The following is a 19503-nucleotide window of genomic DNA, read 5'->3' as shown; positions in this document are numbered from 1 at the left end:
TAGTAAGAAAACTCCGGGTTGAGCAGATTTATAATACCTTTTACATAATGTTTGCCAAGCCAAAGCTAATGTATTCTACAACTATAACAATTCATTCTCCAGAGGTGATTACCTATGAAAAATAAGCCCATTGACCTTCAAGTGCTTAGGAGAAGAAAATAAAGGCAACCAATATTGAATTCCATACTCCTTGGTACAAGCCACAAAGATGGATTAAGGTCAATCCCTAGTTTGTCCTCAGGAAGAATACTTACAACAACGTTCCTTTTGTTGGCTAGATGTTCTGAAAATCAGCTAAGTGTTCCTGTCTGCAATTCTATTTTATCAACAAAACATCAGTGACCGAGTCAACACTGTTTTTCAGGTGTTGTGAGTTACGGACAGACACATAAGGAAACCTAACATAGTTAGGTAACCTGTGAATTTCCCCTGCAGGAAAAAATATGCCATATAGCCAACATTGCTAAAAACACCCAAATAATTATGACAAAAAGCTGTCTAGAAGTAACATTTGAAATCAACTATCAATAATTTTCATCCTCCAAATGTTGCAACAGCTCTTACCTTGTTCACAAAGTGCACCAACATAGCTTGGAAGGCAGAGGCACCTGAATGTATTAAAACCGTCAACACATGTGGCTCCATTGCGACAGGGGTTAGAGTGACATTCATCAAAATCTGAAATAAAATCATAAAAGGCCACAAAAGTATTTTCAGAAAAGGTCAAAGGATCCCATTTAGTATAAGGTTGCCAGATAAAGAACAGAACAGCCAATTAAATCTTAATTTCAGATTTAATAATAATTTTTAAGTATAAATATGCCCCATGCTATATTTAGGGCCTACTTACAATAAAAATTTATTCTTTTCTTTTTTTATCTGAAATTAAAATTTAACTGACCTTCCTGCGTTTCATTTGCCAAATCTGGCAACTCGAGGAAAATTTCAAAGTTATTCATAAGAGGGTCATGGTCTCCATTGCTTTTAGATGAGTCACATGAATGCTGAAACTGATAAAGAATTGTATGGGCTTCCCACACTCAATCCTGGCTTCTGCTTTGATTACCTTACCTGTGGAATACTAAAAATATGCAACTGGCCTTACCGCTTCTGGGCCTTTTCCTTTCCAGTACATCCTTCATTCTGATTGTCATCTCCTTCAAAAGCAGTCATGATAATTTACTCTTTGGCTTCCAAACTTTCCATAGATGCCAACCACCCAGGGCAGAGATCTTCTACATGTAGTCCCTGAACCAGCAGCATCAGCATCAACTGAGAATGTTAGAGATGCAGGTTCCCAGGCCCACCCCAGACCTACAGAATCAGACCCTGTGGGGGATGGGAACACCAATGATTGGTGTTGTAGAAGTCCCCCACATGATTTTGATGATGCTAAAGTCTAAGAATCACTCTACCAGAATAGGAAGTAATCTCTTGGATTGAGAATCTTCTCAGATGTATCCAGATCTAACCTCCTTTCAAGTATTTTCTTCTAATACGTTTCTCTCCCACAAACCTATAAATAGGCCTACGTCAATACTCGCAGTCACTCAAATGCATTCTGCAGTTTGCGGTGTCTGTACTTAGTTTGCTGTGTCTGTGTCTCCCCCACCAGCCATCAAAATCCTCCTAACTTTAAATGCAATACTAAATGCAACTTTTCTACCCAGACCCGTATGATCTCTGATGAAATTAATGCTTTATTCCCATACCATTTTCCAATTCCACTAAAGATTTAATTAATGTTTATATTAAATAAAAGAGTATTAAACTGTATAAATATACAAAGTAAATTAAATTTCCAAGAGGTATATAATGTATTGGTACCTAAAGAAATGGCCTCAGTAATGATGATATCATATAGTAGTGATATCAAATACTTTTATGATGCTTGCTAAGTACCAGCCACTGTTCTAACAGCCTCACATATATTAACTCACTAAACTATTTTCAAGTGATTTTAATGTAAAACAGAATGGGAGCCAAATAGACGCTTTTATACATATATATGTAAATATGACATTTAAGATGTTAGTTATTCCTTAAATGCATTCTATTGCTACCTCTACATCCCTACTAATTAACACAGAAATAGAGCTTACCAGCTCTATTAACTTTTTTTTTAAAGATAAGCACTCTTGGGGTGCCTGGGTGGCTCAGTTGGTTAAGCGTCCAACTTTGGCTAAGGTCATGGTCTCATGGTTCGTGGGTTCAAGTCCTGCACTGGGGTCTGTTCTGACAGCTCAGAGCCTGGAGTCTGCTTCAGAATCTTTGTTTCTCTCTCTCTGCCCCTCCTCCGTTTGTACTCTGTCTCTCTCTCTGTCTCTCTCAAAAATAAGTGAATAAACATTAAAGAAAACTTCACAAGACAAGCACTCTTTTAAAATGAGTGTTGAGAATTTTATCTCAGTATTTTTGTGTAATCTAAAGTGTTATCATGGGCTTTCTTTACTCAATTGTATGAGAAAATCTTTACGGTACCTCTAAAAGGATCACCTGTCCAATGTATTCCATCATCTCTTTTCTCAGAGGAAAGGTCTATATTTAGTCAAATCAGAACTGGAGTCTTTTTTTTTTAAAAGAAAAGGAAACCAAAATAAGAATGACAGTGAAAGGAACTGATTTAGTAAAGAGACAATATACTTCTTGAAACCCAAAAAAGAGGAGGACAGAAACTTCACAACTTCTTGAGGTACAGGTGGGTTAGGCTAGCCTCTGGAGTACAGGGCCAATTCCACCCCAGAGGAGCGAGTTAGCTCAAAACACAAAAGCTAAACCCCCTAATTTTTTAATGTTTATTTATTTTTGAGAAAGAGTGCAAGCAAGGGACGGGCAGAGAGAGAGGGGGACAGAGGATTTGAAGCAGGCTCCACACTGACAGCAGAAAACCCGATGCAGGCTTGATCTCAAAAACCATGAGATCATGACCTGAGCCAAAGTTGGACGCTCAGCTGGTTGAGCCACCCAGCCACCCCCAAACTCCCTAATTTTTAAATACAGCTTTCTAAAGTTATTTTGTATTTAAGTTGATTATTGATATGTCAACTGAGGGAAATAGATTAAAGTATTTCCTTACTATTTATGCAACTTTCCATTTGTAAAGCCTACCTACAAAAACTATAAAAAGACACAAATCACCTCAGGTAGCTTCACTGAGTTTTGGGTATATTAACAAAATTCCGTAAACACCTGTCCCCATTTCCCAGACTCTACTTGAATTACTCTATGATTTTCACATCATTTAACAAATAATTCATCCACAAACGGGTTTTTATGAAATCCTTTGAGCAATATAAATTCTGCCCCAATATATCTTCTGGAAAAGCATCATACTCTTTCAGGCAAGAACATCTTACCCAGTTCACACTGGTCGCCACTGAATCCTGGCACACAGGTGCATACATAGGAAGTTTCAGTAGGATAACAGGTGCCTCCATTAAGGCATGGGTTCGTTTTGCAACGATCAGGTCCTACCATGTTCAGGAAAGTAAGAAAAGCAGTTAGGCTCGTATCCAAGTTTCAGTGTATTTCAGCATAAATTGCCACTTATTGCTACCATAAATATAAGCTTTACCATAGCAATTTAGATACTACACACAAAAATTAGCATTAACTTTACTCTCTGGAGTGTTTCTTGGCATTATAACTAATTGTTACGAATTGCATCTATTCATTTCTGGGATTCAGTCATCATTATTTTTAAACAATATTTTGTACAGTATCTGGCAACTAACATATTCTACTGCAGATTTAGTCGGCATGATAATGGCAATTGATTTTAGTCAAAAATGATTACACATATGTGCACAGTGAATGGAAAATGTATTCTTTTAAACGAGGTTAGTTCATGTGAAATGGCTGGATACACAGAACATGCATTCTTTTTAGCAGTTTGGCTGGTTATCATCATTTGAATTATTATTGCCTTTTACCACTTAATGCTCAGAAACTGTTTTTCTTCGAAAGTGTGCACTGAAGTCTCTTCTGCTACATTAATATGCTTTTTCCAAAAACACGTTCCAAATGTACTCCTTTAAACTATACTTGAAGAAAAGCAACACATAAATTAAACTCTACTGTACAAAAACAAACCCAAAGACAAACACCTCACCTAAAATGAAACCCCCAATTTTTTTGAAACCCCAAAGTCTTATTACAGTTTTCTTATTAAAACACAAATAACATTGACACTCCTAGAAGATAAATGTAAAGGTGACAGACACAAATTTCTGAGAAGAAAAACCTTTAAAATATGCTTTCTAAATGCAAATACTTTTACATAGTTTGAACACGTATATTCTTCTGTAATATTGATTGGATAATTGCATTTACATGAATCACTTATGTTTATTACTTGAATACTTTTTCAGGATCCCCTATGTTTCAAAATGTACAAAAATACAGATAAGAGTTGAAAGTTCTACAAAATAATTGAAATAGGATATATTTGGAAGAAAAACTGTATTTTCAAGAATCTTGAGTCCCAAAACCCTGAAATAATTACACGTGAAAAAAGGTGTCTAGTCATGAAACATAAACGTAGGAGTATTTGAATAAGCGAGCACTGCTGTGGAAGACAACTGAGCCTTTCCATATGAGAACGTCAAACTCAAACTTTCTGAGTGTTAAGTAAATCCCAGAGTATGAGAAAGACTTGACAGATAATACACTCGCCGCTGGGGGTTCAACATTATAATCAGATGCTTACACCTACTTCTCCAAAAATGACCCCTATTATTCTAAGACTCTTTCTCCTATAGTTCTAAAAATATGTAAAATCTCCCTAGCCATTTTAGCCTTCTGCCTCGGAAAGTACACTGCTTGTAGGTCAAGGATGCTGTCAACAACACATCTACGTGCTGCTCTCAGTGCAAAACCAGAGTGACACTTATGTGACAGCGCTTGCTAAAACTGTGCCGTGCCACACGACTATGAAGTTCTGTTACTATGTCCACCACAGGCTCCAGACACCATGCTGAGAGTGTGGGACAAGGACTTGGCAAGAAAGCGGGGGGCTTTCTGTGAACTCAAAGTAGTTGGGATTAGGAGAAAAGTTTTGTTTTGGCAAATTTTATTCTTCCCTAAACAGTTTGTATTACTCTTCGAAAGTTGAACCTGCAACCGATGGACCAGGCAATCCATTATGCGCTGCTGTTTACCAAATTTGCCTGAAGTGACAACTGGCTTTGCAGTGAAGACGCAGGCTCTAATTCTAGGTAAACAGTGTGGGCTGCATCACTGGCACACATTTCTCACTCATTTGTCAAACCGAATTCTCTCTCTGTGATTTACCAATGATTTCTGTATTATATTTTCACCAACCTGAAGTATTTGCAGCGAAATTGCAAAAGAATAAATATTGGCCAGATTACTAGGTTATCATTTACAGACTAAATATAGAGTGACAGTGAAAAATTCCATCAACCACCTTGGATTAGTTTTCTTCAGAAAATACTTTGAGTCATTTATAAAAGTTGCACTTTACAATTATTTTACTCTATCCGAAGCACAACAAGCTGAAGCATTAATGGTAGGTACAAAAAGATAACATTGAAACGATCAGGAGAATAATTCTAAGTACAGCCATGCCGGAAAACATATTCACTAAAATAAAACATATTTTCAACAACACAGCCCTTGAGATACTGATTTTTTTCCTTTTTCTAGGTAGTGGCTAGGTGGTAATGGACATCTGTGGATTCCACTGACATAGTTATTTAAATAACATTACTGGAAAATACCATTAGAGCAGACTTTTCAATATTATCAAGCTAGATTAAAAGGAAAATAAATTCTACAAAGTAAATATCCCAAGGTTTCTGGTTTACAAATAATTAAATACTGATTATTCATTGTTATACTATATTAATAGGAAACCAGCAAAGAGCAATGAGAAGACCATGGACTTTGGGGTGGTGTTGACCTGGGTTCAAATCCCACCTATGCCATGGCACGTGTGGCTATGCAACCCTGAGCAAATTACAGAACTTCTCTGAACATCCACCTCCCATGCATTTAAATAGGGATGATAATAATAAAGGGATGATGATAATAATAATACAGCATTTTTGTGAAGACCAAATGAGAGAGTTTATTGAACCAGTATCAAATTCATGCTTTCTATCCATTCAGTAAAAAAATAGAAATCTTCTTTTGACAGGCAGGGCATAAATATATACCCACTCTGGAGAGGTACTGTGTTAGAAGCATTATGCAGACTATCTGGAGCAAGGAAATTACATGAAAGTATGGTCTGGTAACTGATATTGCACAAACTACGTGAATGTTTATTAGGAGTTATTTACTACTCTCAAATTTTAAAGGGCTGACAGATTTTGATATCGCCATAATAGCACCCATCAATGAGAGATTTTTAAAAAATGAGATTTTTTTTTCCTGTTTTTAAACTAAGATGTATAACTACAGGGCATGTGACAAGGCAATATTTTAGTTATGAGTAAAACCAAATTAAATTTTTACACCATTAACAATTTCACATTTCCTAGGTCGCAATTATATGTTGTTTCTAAAACCCAGAAAAATACAAAGAATATCTATAAAGCCCAGAAATAATATATACTTACTTTCTTTGCATCTAATTATGGACTCAATACTGTGGCCTGTCCTGGTGTTATGTGAATAATGTAAAAATCTTCACTGATTTAATATCACAATAAAAATTATATACATATATATACATGTTAGGACCAAGGGACTGTTTCCGAGTTTGGAAACAGATTCATCAATGTTGCAACCTTACCTGGTAAATAGACTGCTGTGCCTTCCACTGACTCTTCATTAATGCCAATCAGGAAACTGGTTTCATTAGAAGTTTCCAGAAGGGAAAATGATGGTGTTGCAAGCTCAGTATTTAACTCTGCAATGCTTACTGTTGCCTGATTATTGGAATCAAGAATTCTTGCTGATACTTGCTGTTCTGATGTTGCTACTGTATGATCCTCCTCTCTGATCAAAGCTGCTTGTGTTTCAGGGTTTATTTCCAGAGACGAAGAAATGGTGGGCCTCTCAGAAACCTGTGGGCTGGGCTGAGGCACGACGTCTGCCTCAACTTCATACATTGCAGAAGCAAAAGTAGAATGTGGCCACAGTGTAGCACCTTCTAACTTAATTTCACCTGCAGTTGTGGCCACAGTCCCAGCCTCGGGTGTTCTAATACTGGGAAACACCTTGACCATTTCTCCAGAAAGCAGAGTGTTGGTTATGTTTTGGGAATCTTGGAGAATCTCAGTTCCTTCTTCAGCAATCAGTTCTGTGGGAGAAGCTTCCATTTGTCCTAATAATTTATGATTAGTTTCATCTTCTGACGGTTCTAATCCAGTGTCAGAAGATAAGGATGGAGGCTCGGTTATGTGAACGAACTCTTCCCTCGATGATGTGAAAGGCACTTCAGTATCTGCAAGTTTTCCTGGAGACATTGGAGATGTGCCGACATCTGTGCCTGGCAGAGCACTTGCCTGGGGGCCCTCTGCATGTTCAGAGGCTCCACTGCCTAAGTAGACAGTAAGTGGAGATGATGGTGTCTGAGAGGACAACTTTGCAAAAGCGGTAAGTGCTGAGGTATCAGTGTAATCTGAGGGACCGGATCCTTCCATCACATTAGATGCCTCTGTTAAACTCTGAGCCATGAGGTGGATAGTACCGATACTTACATAGGGTGTAGGATCTATCAGTGCCTCCTCGGTTCCCGATGAGAATTCTGGCTGAAAAGAAGGACCTACGTATTTCTTTTCTTCATACTCCTCTTGTGTCTCCATATGGCTCAATGTGGATATTACCTCACTTTGGTCTGCAATAGCTTGACCATCAGACAAAGTACTTGACTCAAAGATATCATCCGCGGCTTTTGCTTCAATTTTTGGTTCTTCAGTCTCTGGATTAACTGTGGCAGATGTACTAGGAATGGTCAGAGATGTCGCTGTGGGAAGCAAAATATCTAATTCTGTTTCAGGGATCCGGGTTGTGAAGAGAAAGCCCATGTGATCTAGGTGGCTTCTGTCTTCAGAAGTCATTGATTCATTATGTGTTTTCTGAGTGTAGTTAGCCAGAAGAATATCACCAGAGCCCTGAAAGTTTTCATCAGTTAAAGAAAGGTTAACAGCCGCCTCATACTTCTCTTGAACTTGAATGCTTTCTTCACTACTGCCATGTGGTCCTGATAATGCCTCTGGATCTAGGTCTGTTTGCATTCCAAGGATGTCTTCATATACAGGTTTAGTGTGATCTATATCTATGATAGTATTTTTATCTGATGTCAGCTCAGGGAGAATTTCAAGGATGGTACTCTCTGTAATTGTCAGTATTAAATCCTTGTCCTCTTTGTCCAGATCTATAATAATGTTTTCAGTGGCTTTTCTTCTGTTAGGTTTTATGGTGGAATCCTCAAATCCTCTGAAATGGTCTTGGAAACTATCTGCAGCACCTTCTGTGGACCTCTCATATGACACTGTATTTGACACTGTGCTAGTTGGATCAGGGGAGCTTTCATTCGGCTCTAAATGAAGAGGCGGCAACATTGAAACTGTTGGGAATCCATTAACAGTAACAGCTTTAGCACTTGGAACTGCAGGATGTTTTTCCAGGGATCTATCAGAAACAAATGTGGTGCTTCCTTGCCTGGTTGCCTGAGTAGTTCCAGAAGTGTGGACTAAATCAACCATATCCAATTCCCCAGATCCCTCTCCAGAATGTTCATAAAGCAAGTCAGATGGTTTTGGTGCTGATGTAACAAATCCTTTGGCCATTTGAAGACTGTAAGTTCTAGCCAGAAAATCAGAGGGAGGGGTTGCCGTGTCTTTTGTTTCTGCTGTTGAAGAATTCTCGTTAGAGACTTGTTCAGTCATCAGTTGAGGTCTAGTGGTCTGGATTTCTTCTGCCCAAGTGTGAGTCTGACTCTGAGGATGTTCAGTATCTATGGAGAAAGTGAGAGGTGCCATAGAGGGTCCTTCAGTTCTGGTGTCCCTTAAAATTTCTAGTAAGGTCGTGCTGGATGCTGTCTCACTATTTTCAGAGAGGTTTTCTGTCTTAGAAATGAGTGGTCTAACTTCATTTGCTACATTTTCTCTTCCCTTATAGCCGTCACTTGTATCACTTATGAGGCTGGTTTCTAAATTCTCCATTTGAGAAGCGTGAGGATATAATGTGGTAACAATTTGTTCCATTTCAGTAAAACTCACTGATACTGTAGTAGCCAAGACTTCTTCTCCTGATCCCAGCCCAGAGAATAAAAGATCAGTATCTGACTCTTTAATTATTGGTCTCATAACTTCGGGAAAAGGTTTTACATTTTCCTCCTTTTTGATTGGTGAATCTGTAACTACACTTTCAGTGGATACAGATTCAGTCACTGAGGTAGTAGCTAAGAAAAAATGGGATTTTTCAGTAACTTCAGGGACAGCAGTGAAGGGTGCCAAGCCCTTTGCTTCTGGATCCGGAGTAGACACATCAACTAAAGAAATGTCTTCCTCCTCCATTTCCTCATCAGGATGGTACATTTTCTTTGTCGTTAGCGTAGGGGAATCTGTGGTGTGGAGTCCCAGTTCAGTAAATGTTTGTGAATAGAAAACTGTTTGTTCTGGTGCAACAGAACTTTGAGGGAATTCAAAAGATTTTTGCTCCTGCATCTTTTCCTCTGACACTGTCTCACTTTCAATTCCTTGTCTCACAGGGTTGACTTCTTGTGTGGACCATAATTTGGCTGGCGCCATAGTCTGGGGAAAGTTCGCTGAAACTGTGACAGCGACTTTCACTCCGCCCTTTTCTGTCGCAGCTTCAGTACCTTCGGTTTCTGATGTTGGTAAAATGGTGGATCTTGTATCAGTTTCATTAATAGCACCTTCTCCCAATCGTTGGTCAGTAAATGGGGGATCTGTACTAGAAACATTTCCCACAGCACTGGGAAACACTTGGTCCACGGAGCTGCTTACTGAGACCAACTGCTCACCTGAGCCCTCAGCGGAGGCTGTGAACTCTTCCCAAGGGAAGCCAGCAGTGCTGACCAAAGTGCCACTGGGTCCTTCTGAGTCGGCTCTGTGGTTGCTGTGATCTGAAGTAGGTATTACAGGTGAAAGTGAAATCTGGGTATCCTTCAATGCTGCGTCCCCAGAGCCTTCCATCATTACTCGTTCTTCTTTTGCTATGGGATAAGTTACCGTTGAGTATTCTCTCAAGTCACCACTGAAATCTTCTTCTAAAGGAAAATCTGTAGAAAAGCCCTTTATCTCTGCCCCATGGTGTTGTTCTCCTGAGACTTCTAAAACCAAGTTTTCTTTGGATGTTTGGCTTATAATTTCAGAAACCTCCCTGTCCATTACAGTAGTCAAAGCTAATTCTGTTGGCTCAGAAGGGAGTATAGTTTCCACATGGGGAGACAAAGTGCCAGCTGCTTCCTTTTTGGTTTGAATTTCAGACTCTAAATTTAATGAAAATGAAGAAACAGTGGTAGTTTCTGGGTCAGCAGCAGCTTCTCCAGAGCCCAGCTCCATGGAGAGAGAGGTGGGGCTACCTGGGACAGTGGACGGCCCTTCTTGAACCTCGTGGTGACCGCTACTGCTGGGCTTAGCAGTCTGTGCCCCCAGACTGTCTAAAACATTTGTTTCTGTAAAGACAAGAGTAGACCTTGCCATTTCTTTTTCAGATTGTGTGGGTTTTGTCGAGGACATGAAACTGCTCCTGTCAGTAGATGCTGAACCACTAGATGTAGCTTCATTTGAGCTTTCTAATTCAGAGGGTAAAATCAATTGATCTGATCTCTGTGTAGATGAATGTACCTGAACTGTAGCAGATCCAACTGTAGATCCCACCTCCTCATCTTTTGTCTTCTTTCCTTCACGAGATGTACTGAAAACCCACTCAGAAGTGTCTGTTTCCCCTGCAAATTTGGTTGGCACTACTTCTGCAGAAAGTTGTTGAGAGATCGAATAAGAGGTGGTTGCAGGAACATCAAAAAGACTTTCTGTGATCATGATCTTGCCAGTGTCTAAAGTAATGGATGTATCTGTAGTACTGCTCTGTGAGAAATCAGTTGTTATGGTGAACATCTTATCTTTATCTTCTTCTGCTTCCCCAGAGCCTTCTGGAATGGGAATTGAAGGACTGACTGAGAGCTCTGCATTTTCCCTAGGGGTTATTTCGGCCCAGCTTTCTACAGTGGACAAGCGGTCATCAGGGAGGGCATTTCCTGTGAAGGTAACTGAGACTTCCTCTGAAACATCTGCTGACACAGAACTTGGAACTGTACTTGGAGTGTATGTGACAGAAGTGCTTTTTTCTGCCTCTTCACCAAATGTTACTTCAGTAGCCCTTGAAAATACTATTTTTTGAGATTCTTGGTCAATGGAAGCATCTCCTGAAGACTCTTCAGAAAACAGAGGTACAGGTTCTATGTGCTCATGGACCAGATTATCCAATTCAGGCCCTCTCTCTGTGACTGATTCTGGCCCCTCTGTGGTTTCTCCCTCATGCAATGGGACTGTGGGGAACACATCAGGCTCACCACTTGAGAAATGTTCTGGTGTTTCTGGGTAAGTCTCAGGCCTCCACGTAAGTTCAAGCGACTCTGTTGTCTCTTTTGATTCATTAGGTTGCACAGCGGTAGACTGTCCGGTTTCAGCCATCACAAACTGATGCGTTTCACTTTCACTGCTGTCTGAAAAATTTTGAGAAGGTGCAACGCTCTCAAACTGGCCACGCCGAGCTTCTGCTGTTTCTGGGTCCTTGGGGACAGTGGTGACGAGCTGTTTCCCATTTATGTACTGCACTGACGGGGTGGTCGTGACGTCAGTAGCATTCGTACATTCTTCATCCTCCTCTTCGTCTTCTTCACTGTGGTACAGATCTATTTCAATTATCTCAGGTAAAATTTCAGCAATTAGATCGTGCTCTGGGTCTGTTTCTTCACTACAAGGTTCATCTTCTTTAGATTCTGAATCTATTGGATGACCAATTACACTCAAATCACTCATTCGACCTGAAAAAAACAAAGAGTTTTCACAACACTTGAATAGAAGATTTGGCAGTGTATGACAGAAGAAATCGATAGCAAGGCTGGCTGATTAAGCTCACACACACAAAGAAAGGATTCGAATCTTTTTACATAACAGGCAATCACCCTTCTACACAGGGTTCTCAGTTTCCAAATTTGTGGATTCACATTAACAACAAGAAAAATATATCCAATTTAAGGTGGTAGGAACAGGTTATGAAAACTCTTCAACACATTTAACAAAGCAATGTGCTTAAACTGAAACAAGGAATCACATATATACATTGTCATCATGAAATGTGGGAATTCACATGTGTGTGAACTGAAAAAAAAAAAAAGAAAAAGAAAAATTAAGACCATTTCACCAGATCATACAGAAAAAGTATGTGATTATTGTTTTCTGAAAGGGGATGCTTAGACACCTTCTATTCAATAAGGAAGAGAGAAGAGAGTCCTTCTCTTGCCAAAATCTGTCCTAGAGAAGACTGTTTTTAGAAAAGTAAATAAGAGGTTTCTTTATAGTGCTTTCACAGTGCAACAACAACCTCCCCCCCCCCCCCCCACTCCACTCCCGCCCCCGGTGTAACAGTGAGACAAGATTTAGCTGCACAGGCTGCGGCCACATCCCAGATACAAGGGCAAGAAGCCCCGGATGGGGGGCCCTGCGCAGGATACCTCACTGAAAACACCAGGAAGGAAGAGCCCTCCATACTTTATACCTCTGTCCTTCGTGAGAACTGATTTGGATTGGGTCTGTTATGGCTCTTCTTACTAACATTTTCTCCAAAGGAAGTTCAGGGGTCGCATCTAAACATTTGGACGAGCATACTTCACATAAGACATATCCTCAGAACATTTCCCTTGATTGTAAATTGCTAAAAGGTACCAACCATTAAACTCAATGGACTTTACTGCTTCCAGAAATACACCAGCAAAACTCTTTGCCCAGGCACGAGGAAAGAGTAAATCCTGGGCCCTCACCTTCATCAGAGTGGAATTCAGTTGTCCTAGGAGAGGATCCTGCCACTACAGCTGTCCTGGCCCCTGTGTCACGGCAGTGTGAAAAGGTGCCTGTGGGTGCAATGACCCATGAAGAAGACAAAGAGAAACATGCAGGATTTCACAGTGTCTCGCTCTCCCACTCCAGGACACTGTTGTAGAATTAGTTTTCAGACTAGCCCCAATCCATGCCACATATGCTCAGGTTAAGCCTGAAAGCTTGCAGAAGGAATAATTATGACGGAGCCACCTCTGTCCCCCATCAATAGGGGGAACGTTCCTGTAGCAAGAAGCCACTCCCTCCCATGTATGAAAGGACCAACATCTAGCATTTACTGATAAGTCAGAAAAGAAAAATCCTTATTGAGAAAGAACGAGTACTGCTTGTATTCTTTACACACCAAAATAAATACAGAAGGATGTGAACTATCAATAAAAACTCTAAGACGCTCCTTCTATATTTTTAACTAAGCTTTGATAGAAAACCAAAGAAAACAAGACTTTTATGTAACTAGAAGACATATACAATTTTTACATTACCCCTTTCAACCTTATAAAAGCAAGAAAGAAAACCCTTCACTATACCCCATCACATCTTCACCGTGTTATCTCTATAAAATATTACTTGCATAGGGCTCGGTTGTTCCTACCCTAATCCTATATCCTATACCCAAATCTCCAACTCATTCCATTCCATTTACTCAGCCTTTCACCTGTGGAAACAAAGGCTTACGGGTATTCAAATGAATAAAATATTTCTACCATAAGAGAAGTGAGATCAATGCATAACTCCGGTATATTAAAAAAATATGAAACAAATACATATGATTTCTGCCACAGATGTAGCAACAACTCTTAACTGCCAAGCAAGAAAATAACTAAATGTCTTACCTTTTTTCAAACAATATAACTAAAAACATAAGTTTGTTCAATATTAGATTACTGAAGTTGTTGCTGTGATCTTATAGTGTCTCATTTTATATATGTTTTAAAAGAGAACTCAGTAAGATCTTCAGATAATAACACCTTTTAATATGGCTTCCAGTGAAGCCCACATTTTGCTCTTAGAAAAATTTTGAGATAATATATATGCATATGTACATATATGTATATGATAATACATTTTAAGTGCTTTTTGTACAAATAAATCTTTTGAAACATCACATCAGTGGTTTTGCCTAATCACCATACTAAGTAGTCTCTCAGTGCCAATACTACTTTAATATAGTTGAGGTAAGCCAGACTCAGTTAAACTATTCTGTACATTAAAAAAAAAAAATTATGTTTATTTACTTTTGAGAGAAAGAGAGAAAGACAGAGGAGTGAGCAGGGGAAGGGCAGAGAGAGGGAGACACAGAATCCGAAGCAGGGTGCAGGCTCTGAGCTGTCAGCACAGAGCCCGATGTGGGGCTCAAAACCACAGACTGTGAGATCATGACCTGAGCTGAAGTTGGATGCTTAACCGACTGAGCCACCCAGGTGCCCTTCTGTACATTTTTATAGGATTTAACCAAGGCTTTAAAACTGTGCCTATCTTAAATTGCTAATACTCTCATTTTACATTGAATCTTTTGCACTAGGTTTCATTAGGTGTAAATAAAACTAGAATTCACATTAAGAAGCAGCACACACACGGATGCTAAATTCACACAATATCTTTCATTTAAATACAGAAAGAATTTTATTTTTTTGTTAAGAAAATTTTTTAAGTTTATTTATTTATTTTGAGAGAGAGCACGATATTGAGCTAGGGACAGATAGAGGAGGAGAGAAAGAATCCCAAGCAACCTCCATATGTAAGCATGGAGCCTGATGTGAGGCTCAAACTCACAAACCATGAAATCATGACCTAAGCCAAAAGTCAGAGTCAGACCCTTAACTGGCTGAGCCACCCAGGTGCCCCAACACAGAAAGAGTTTTAAATAAGAAACAGGTCTGTATCAAGCATATGAAGAATCCCCACCACATTTTGTACCTTTTACAAATAACGGAGATAAAACTAACCGTTCAGCCAAAGTTCTCCTAGCAAACACAAGATAAATAAGGAAATAACTGCTTGATACTGTTTATTTATAAACTCCTAGACCAGAATTAGAGTAAACAGCACTCATTGTCATTATAGATTTATATAGGTATCTGAATAAATTCCTTACTTAAAGAATAGTAATGAAAAACTGATATAAACATATCTCATGATCTTCAGAATGAACCTAAACGGAGGTTCCATCAATGTATGATGTTGGTAGCTCTAAAAATAAGTGGGGTGGAGAAAAACGGAGAGAGAGAAGACACTAAGGGAAGTCAGTGTGTCAACTGTCAATGTGTCGAAGGAACTGACACGTCTTGGTGTTCACTTAAATGTTTTACAAAGGAGTGAATAATTTAAAATAAAACGTCTTTTTTTCTAGGAAAGAAAACAAAGAACTGTAATTGTGAATCAAAAATTTATATAATAATTTCATTGACTATCAACTCTTATTAAATCTACTTAATTCTATTAATAAAAGACCCTGGCATTCACTTTATATTCTCCAGTTTTAGTTCCAATGAACAAAGCATAACATTCTTTTAGTCTATTTTCCACTTGGATAAGGAACTTTAACATTTTTTATTTCACATGAATCTATGGGGACTTCCCTTAGCATTTTAGATGATCATATCAGAATATTTTACCAAAAGATTCAACTGTTAGATGCAGTATATTCCATTTTCTAGCCTAAATAAATATCACAGAATTTCAATCACAGCAATACAAACATAGCAGAGATGGCCTTTGTATGTTCTTCACAAACACAGTCGGTTTCATATTGGCTTTTGCACACAAAATTAAATTCACTACCACAACTATGCATGCCACCCAACCATATTATCTTCCCAGAAGCCAACTGACTGCACAACATTTACTACCTATTATGTATCAGACTCTATTGCAAACCCTTGCTTACCAACTCTGTAGAGACCTAAGAGCCTCAAGAATATTTTCCAAGTCGTATGACTGTCTGCTTACATGTCTCTCTCTTTGAAACAAATGCTCTCGCCAAGAGGTTAGTAAAATGGCCTTGCTAAACCCTTTTCTCCTTATTTTAAAAGGAAAGGTTTTGAGTGTACACATTGCAAATGTACCGATCACTACATTTAATCCAGGATTCCTTCTTCCACCTGCCTCCCAAGTATCTGGTCTGACTTGCTTTTAGAATAGTAGAAAACACAGAAACATCTTAAGCTATTTTGTCTTAAGGTTCTCATTGTACCATGAAGCTGGTAACCACCAAAGAACTGTGGGCATGTCATGGTCAGCAGGGACTGAGAAGATTTTAAAAAGTGCTCATTTGATATGTATTACAGAAGTGTTCTATTCAATGGGAATTCTTAAATAAAACAGATACAAATAAGACTTGAAATTATTGTTTCCTTTTTCCGAAAGAAATTTTCTCACAATTACAGAGACTAATATTCACTTTGTTTGAATAAGTTGTGTCAGCTTCCAAATGGTTTCATCAGATTTCTTAATATTGTTTTAAGAGTGAGGGAAATGTTCATTTTTTTTCTGCAACAGATTCCCTACAGATCGATCTACATTCTATTCTCTCCTTGTGGCTGGTTTGTTCCCATACTTTTAAAATCTCATGGAGTGGGGGGTGTGGGGCTATGAAATCTACCCAGTATGGATGGGAGGGTTCTTTCCCACAAACCCATTCCTCTGCCATTGCTACCTTACATCTCACCCATATTCCTATTTTCTCCTTTTTGTTATTCAGTCTTTGAAATTACTTCTTCATCCCTCTTTCTTACTACTACCCCACCCACCACACATGTTATTAGAGAATTGCAAGTACTATAATTATTGTAAACCATAGAAGTTTCTTTGCTGGGTGAGATGGGGGTGGGTGGGGTGTACACCTGTGCGATTGTAAAAGCAGGTATCTCATTCCAAAGTCATGATCTGCTCTATTTTGTATTAACAGTGCAACCTGATGGAGTCATTAATGCTCCCAGTTCTTAGATGAACATGTCCTTAAAAAAGACTCTCTATGTTAGAATTTTATCCTAAGGATAATATAACTTTTATTTGGATTTCAAGGGTAGAACCACAGAAGTTTGCACACTGTGTGTATAATCTGTTCTATGTTTATACAAATGTATTTTAACACCTTGACTTGCATCTACTAGTATCACAGTTAATAGATTTTTTGTAAAGGCACACAAAGCTTTATTGCGAGCCGACCTCACCATGTATTCACCATGTATTTTTAAGTACCTCATGGCGGAGTTCTGTGGACATAGCACAAATGTTCCAGTTATGCTGTTAGCAGACACAAAACATAGTTGCCCAGGCAGCTGGGTGAAGTTCACGTTCTCTTTAGGGAATTTTACAATTTAAGCTTAAGAGCTTTAATTAAATATAAGTATATACCAGTTTACTCAGCAGAGGTATATTAGGATCACATTTCTTTAGCAAAATGGATTTCACTTTAATGTGCAACAAAAAATATTTTGTTTCCTTATTTTAAAAATGTAATAGACAACCACAATGGAGTGCTTGAGCAATCCTCAGAGAATTTAAATAGAGAAAGCTTGAAGTTCTTTAAGATGTTCACGTTTTCTCACACATACCTATAGGTCCATCGACCATACAGAAACAAGTGCCCCACTTTCATTCACGTTTGATATGTTCTTAATTAAAATAAAATGCTAATTGGCATCTCGTGAATCAAAGAAAATCACCTAATATAAATTTTAATCAGATTGTTTCAGATATCCTAAATTCCTCAATATTTTCAGAATCTGAGACATTAAACTAAAAATGGTGCCAACTCAGGGTATTTGAAACAAAATTGACATTAGTAATCAAGATATAAATACCCTCCCCAAATCTCATCAGATGTTTCTGCACCCTTAATGAGTTACCTTAATAACTGAAAATCAGGTGATATTTATATCAACACTCAATCCTCCCAGAGATGAGAGAGATTAATCTAAAGGTTGGGAGATCAGCATTAGATTCTGTGACCCACATCTCCCTATTAACTCTGCCAGTGGAGGTTCATTTGGTGCACCTCCCAAGCATGTTATTTTATACTGACAGTCTCCTCTTGCTGAGCAAGGAGCTCAATATTTCTCAATTCATGAATTTTACACCCAGAAAGGGTAATGTATATGTATAAACAATGTAAGCGTTTCTGATGGCCTCGCTTTTAAGAGACAGACATGTTACGGGGATGATAAATGGGAATCATCTCTCTTCCCAACTTGAGATAATCCTCTAATAATGCTGTTCCCTCAAGCGGAAAGAACGTATTTAGATACAGTCATCTGGTCTAAGTGCACGTAAGGAGATATGACCAAGTGTGGTCTCTTCTTACTTATAGAAAAGGCCCAGGAGAGTTGATAACTTCAAATTTTTAAAGAGCAGAGCTTGCCTGGAGAGCATAATCCAGTAAGTTTGGGACTTTCAAGCGCTTCTGAACAATAAGAGAAAAAGCTGTATGACAGAGAAGTAAGCCAGGTTATTAAGATTTCAAAATGTTTGCTTAAAAATAGAACAGATAAACAAAAACCAACCATAGACAGCACATTTATTATCTTTTCTACTCTGGTACTCCCACACTGTCAAAGCCTTTGATAGATAGGTAGGTACCAAATACCCAAACACCAGAAAAATGCTTTGGTCAGCATTAACGATTTAAAATTTAAGTAACAACTTTGAGTAAAGTAAAACAAAGGCCTCTCATAGATATAGATTTATACTTCTTTTCTACACCCTTAAATTAAAGCTACTGAGACAAACTTTAACAGACACCATTTTATTTTTAATTATGTTACTCTTTTCTTCAAAGGTCAATAGCAGTTTCCGCTCACCTCTTCCACCTGACCTCTTCAACAGGGTGTTTGAACGGCCCAATTGACTGTCCCCATATTTACCCTCCCCTTCAGTTTTCTGTTAGAATTCTCTGCTACTCTGCCTTGGAGACCAGCAACTCCATGTCCCTCTCTCGTTATCCTCCTCATTCCCGGCTCAGACTTCTATTCAAGCGGAGTCCTCTCACCCCCAACTTGGAATGCTTTGTAAATCCTCCTTTGAACTTCACCCATGCATTTATGAATGATCCAGCTAAAGCCCTCAGTTCTCCAGTGTCTTCTCTAAAACTCGTCACCCCGAACTGGTTGTATCTTTGATTTGTATGCCTTGGAACTTAGGTCATACTATTTCTTATGTCTAAATTCCTCAGCTGTTTTTATGTTTTTGTCTCCGCTCCCTTACTAAATTCTATATTCCACAGTTGAAGTGTAGGGATACTTATACTTTAAACATGAATGGTGTTCACACTCTTGCAACTCAGCCCCTCTTTGAGAATTTAGTTAGAAGAACATCTGCTCAGTTTTTTATCATCAAGAGTGAAAAAGTTTACATCCTAGTAGAATTTGATACTTCCTTTGAAAGATGTGAGTTTGGGGCTAAAGAGATATTGTCCTCTGATTATAGTAGCAGCTCAAATTTTGAG

The 19503-nt window shown here is 38.6% G+C and overlaps 1 protein-coding gene across 4 annotated transcripts in view; it reads right to left on the bottom strand.

Annotated features, from left to right (window-relative positions):
• The window catches only part of VCAN (versican), a 120417-nt gene that overhangs the window by 41301 nt on the left and 59613 nt on the right, over positions 1–19503 (bottom strand). For all 4 annotated transcript variants that reach the window (XM_049649762.1, XM_049649761.1, XM_049649760.1 and 1 more), the window contains 3 exons: positions 6761–11986; positions 3357–3470; positions 565–678 (listed from right to left, as the gene is read on the bottom strand). In XM_049649762.1, the coding sequence (XP_049505719.1) occupies positions 565–678; positions 3357–3470; positions 6761–11986 (5454 nt within the window). The remainder of the gene's footprint in view (positions 1–564; positions 679–3356; positions 3471–6760; positions 11987–19503) is intronic.

This window comes from Panthera uncia, assembly GCF_023721935.1.
Source record: "Panthera uncia isolate 11264 chromosome A1 unlocalized genomic scaffold, Puncia_PCG_1.0 HiC_scaffold_17, whole genome shotgun sequence".
In the NCBI taxonomy this organism is placed as follows: domain Eukaryota; kingdom Metazoa; phylum Chordata; class Mammalia; order Carnivora; family Felidae; genus Panthera; species Panthera uncia.
This window is presented reverse-complemented; position numbering and strand designations above follow the sequence as displayed.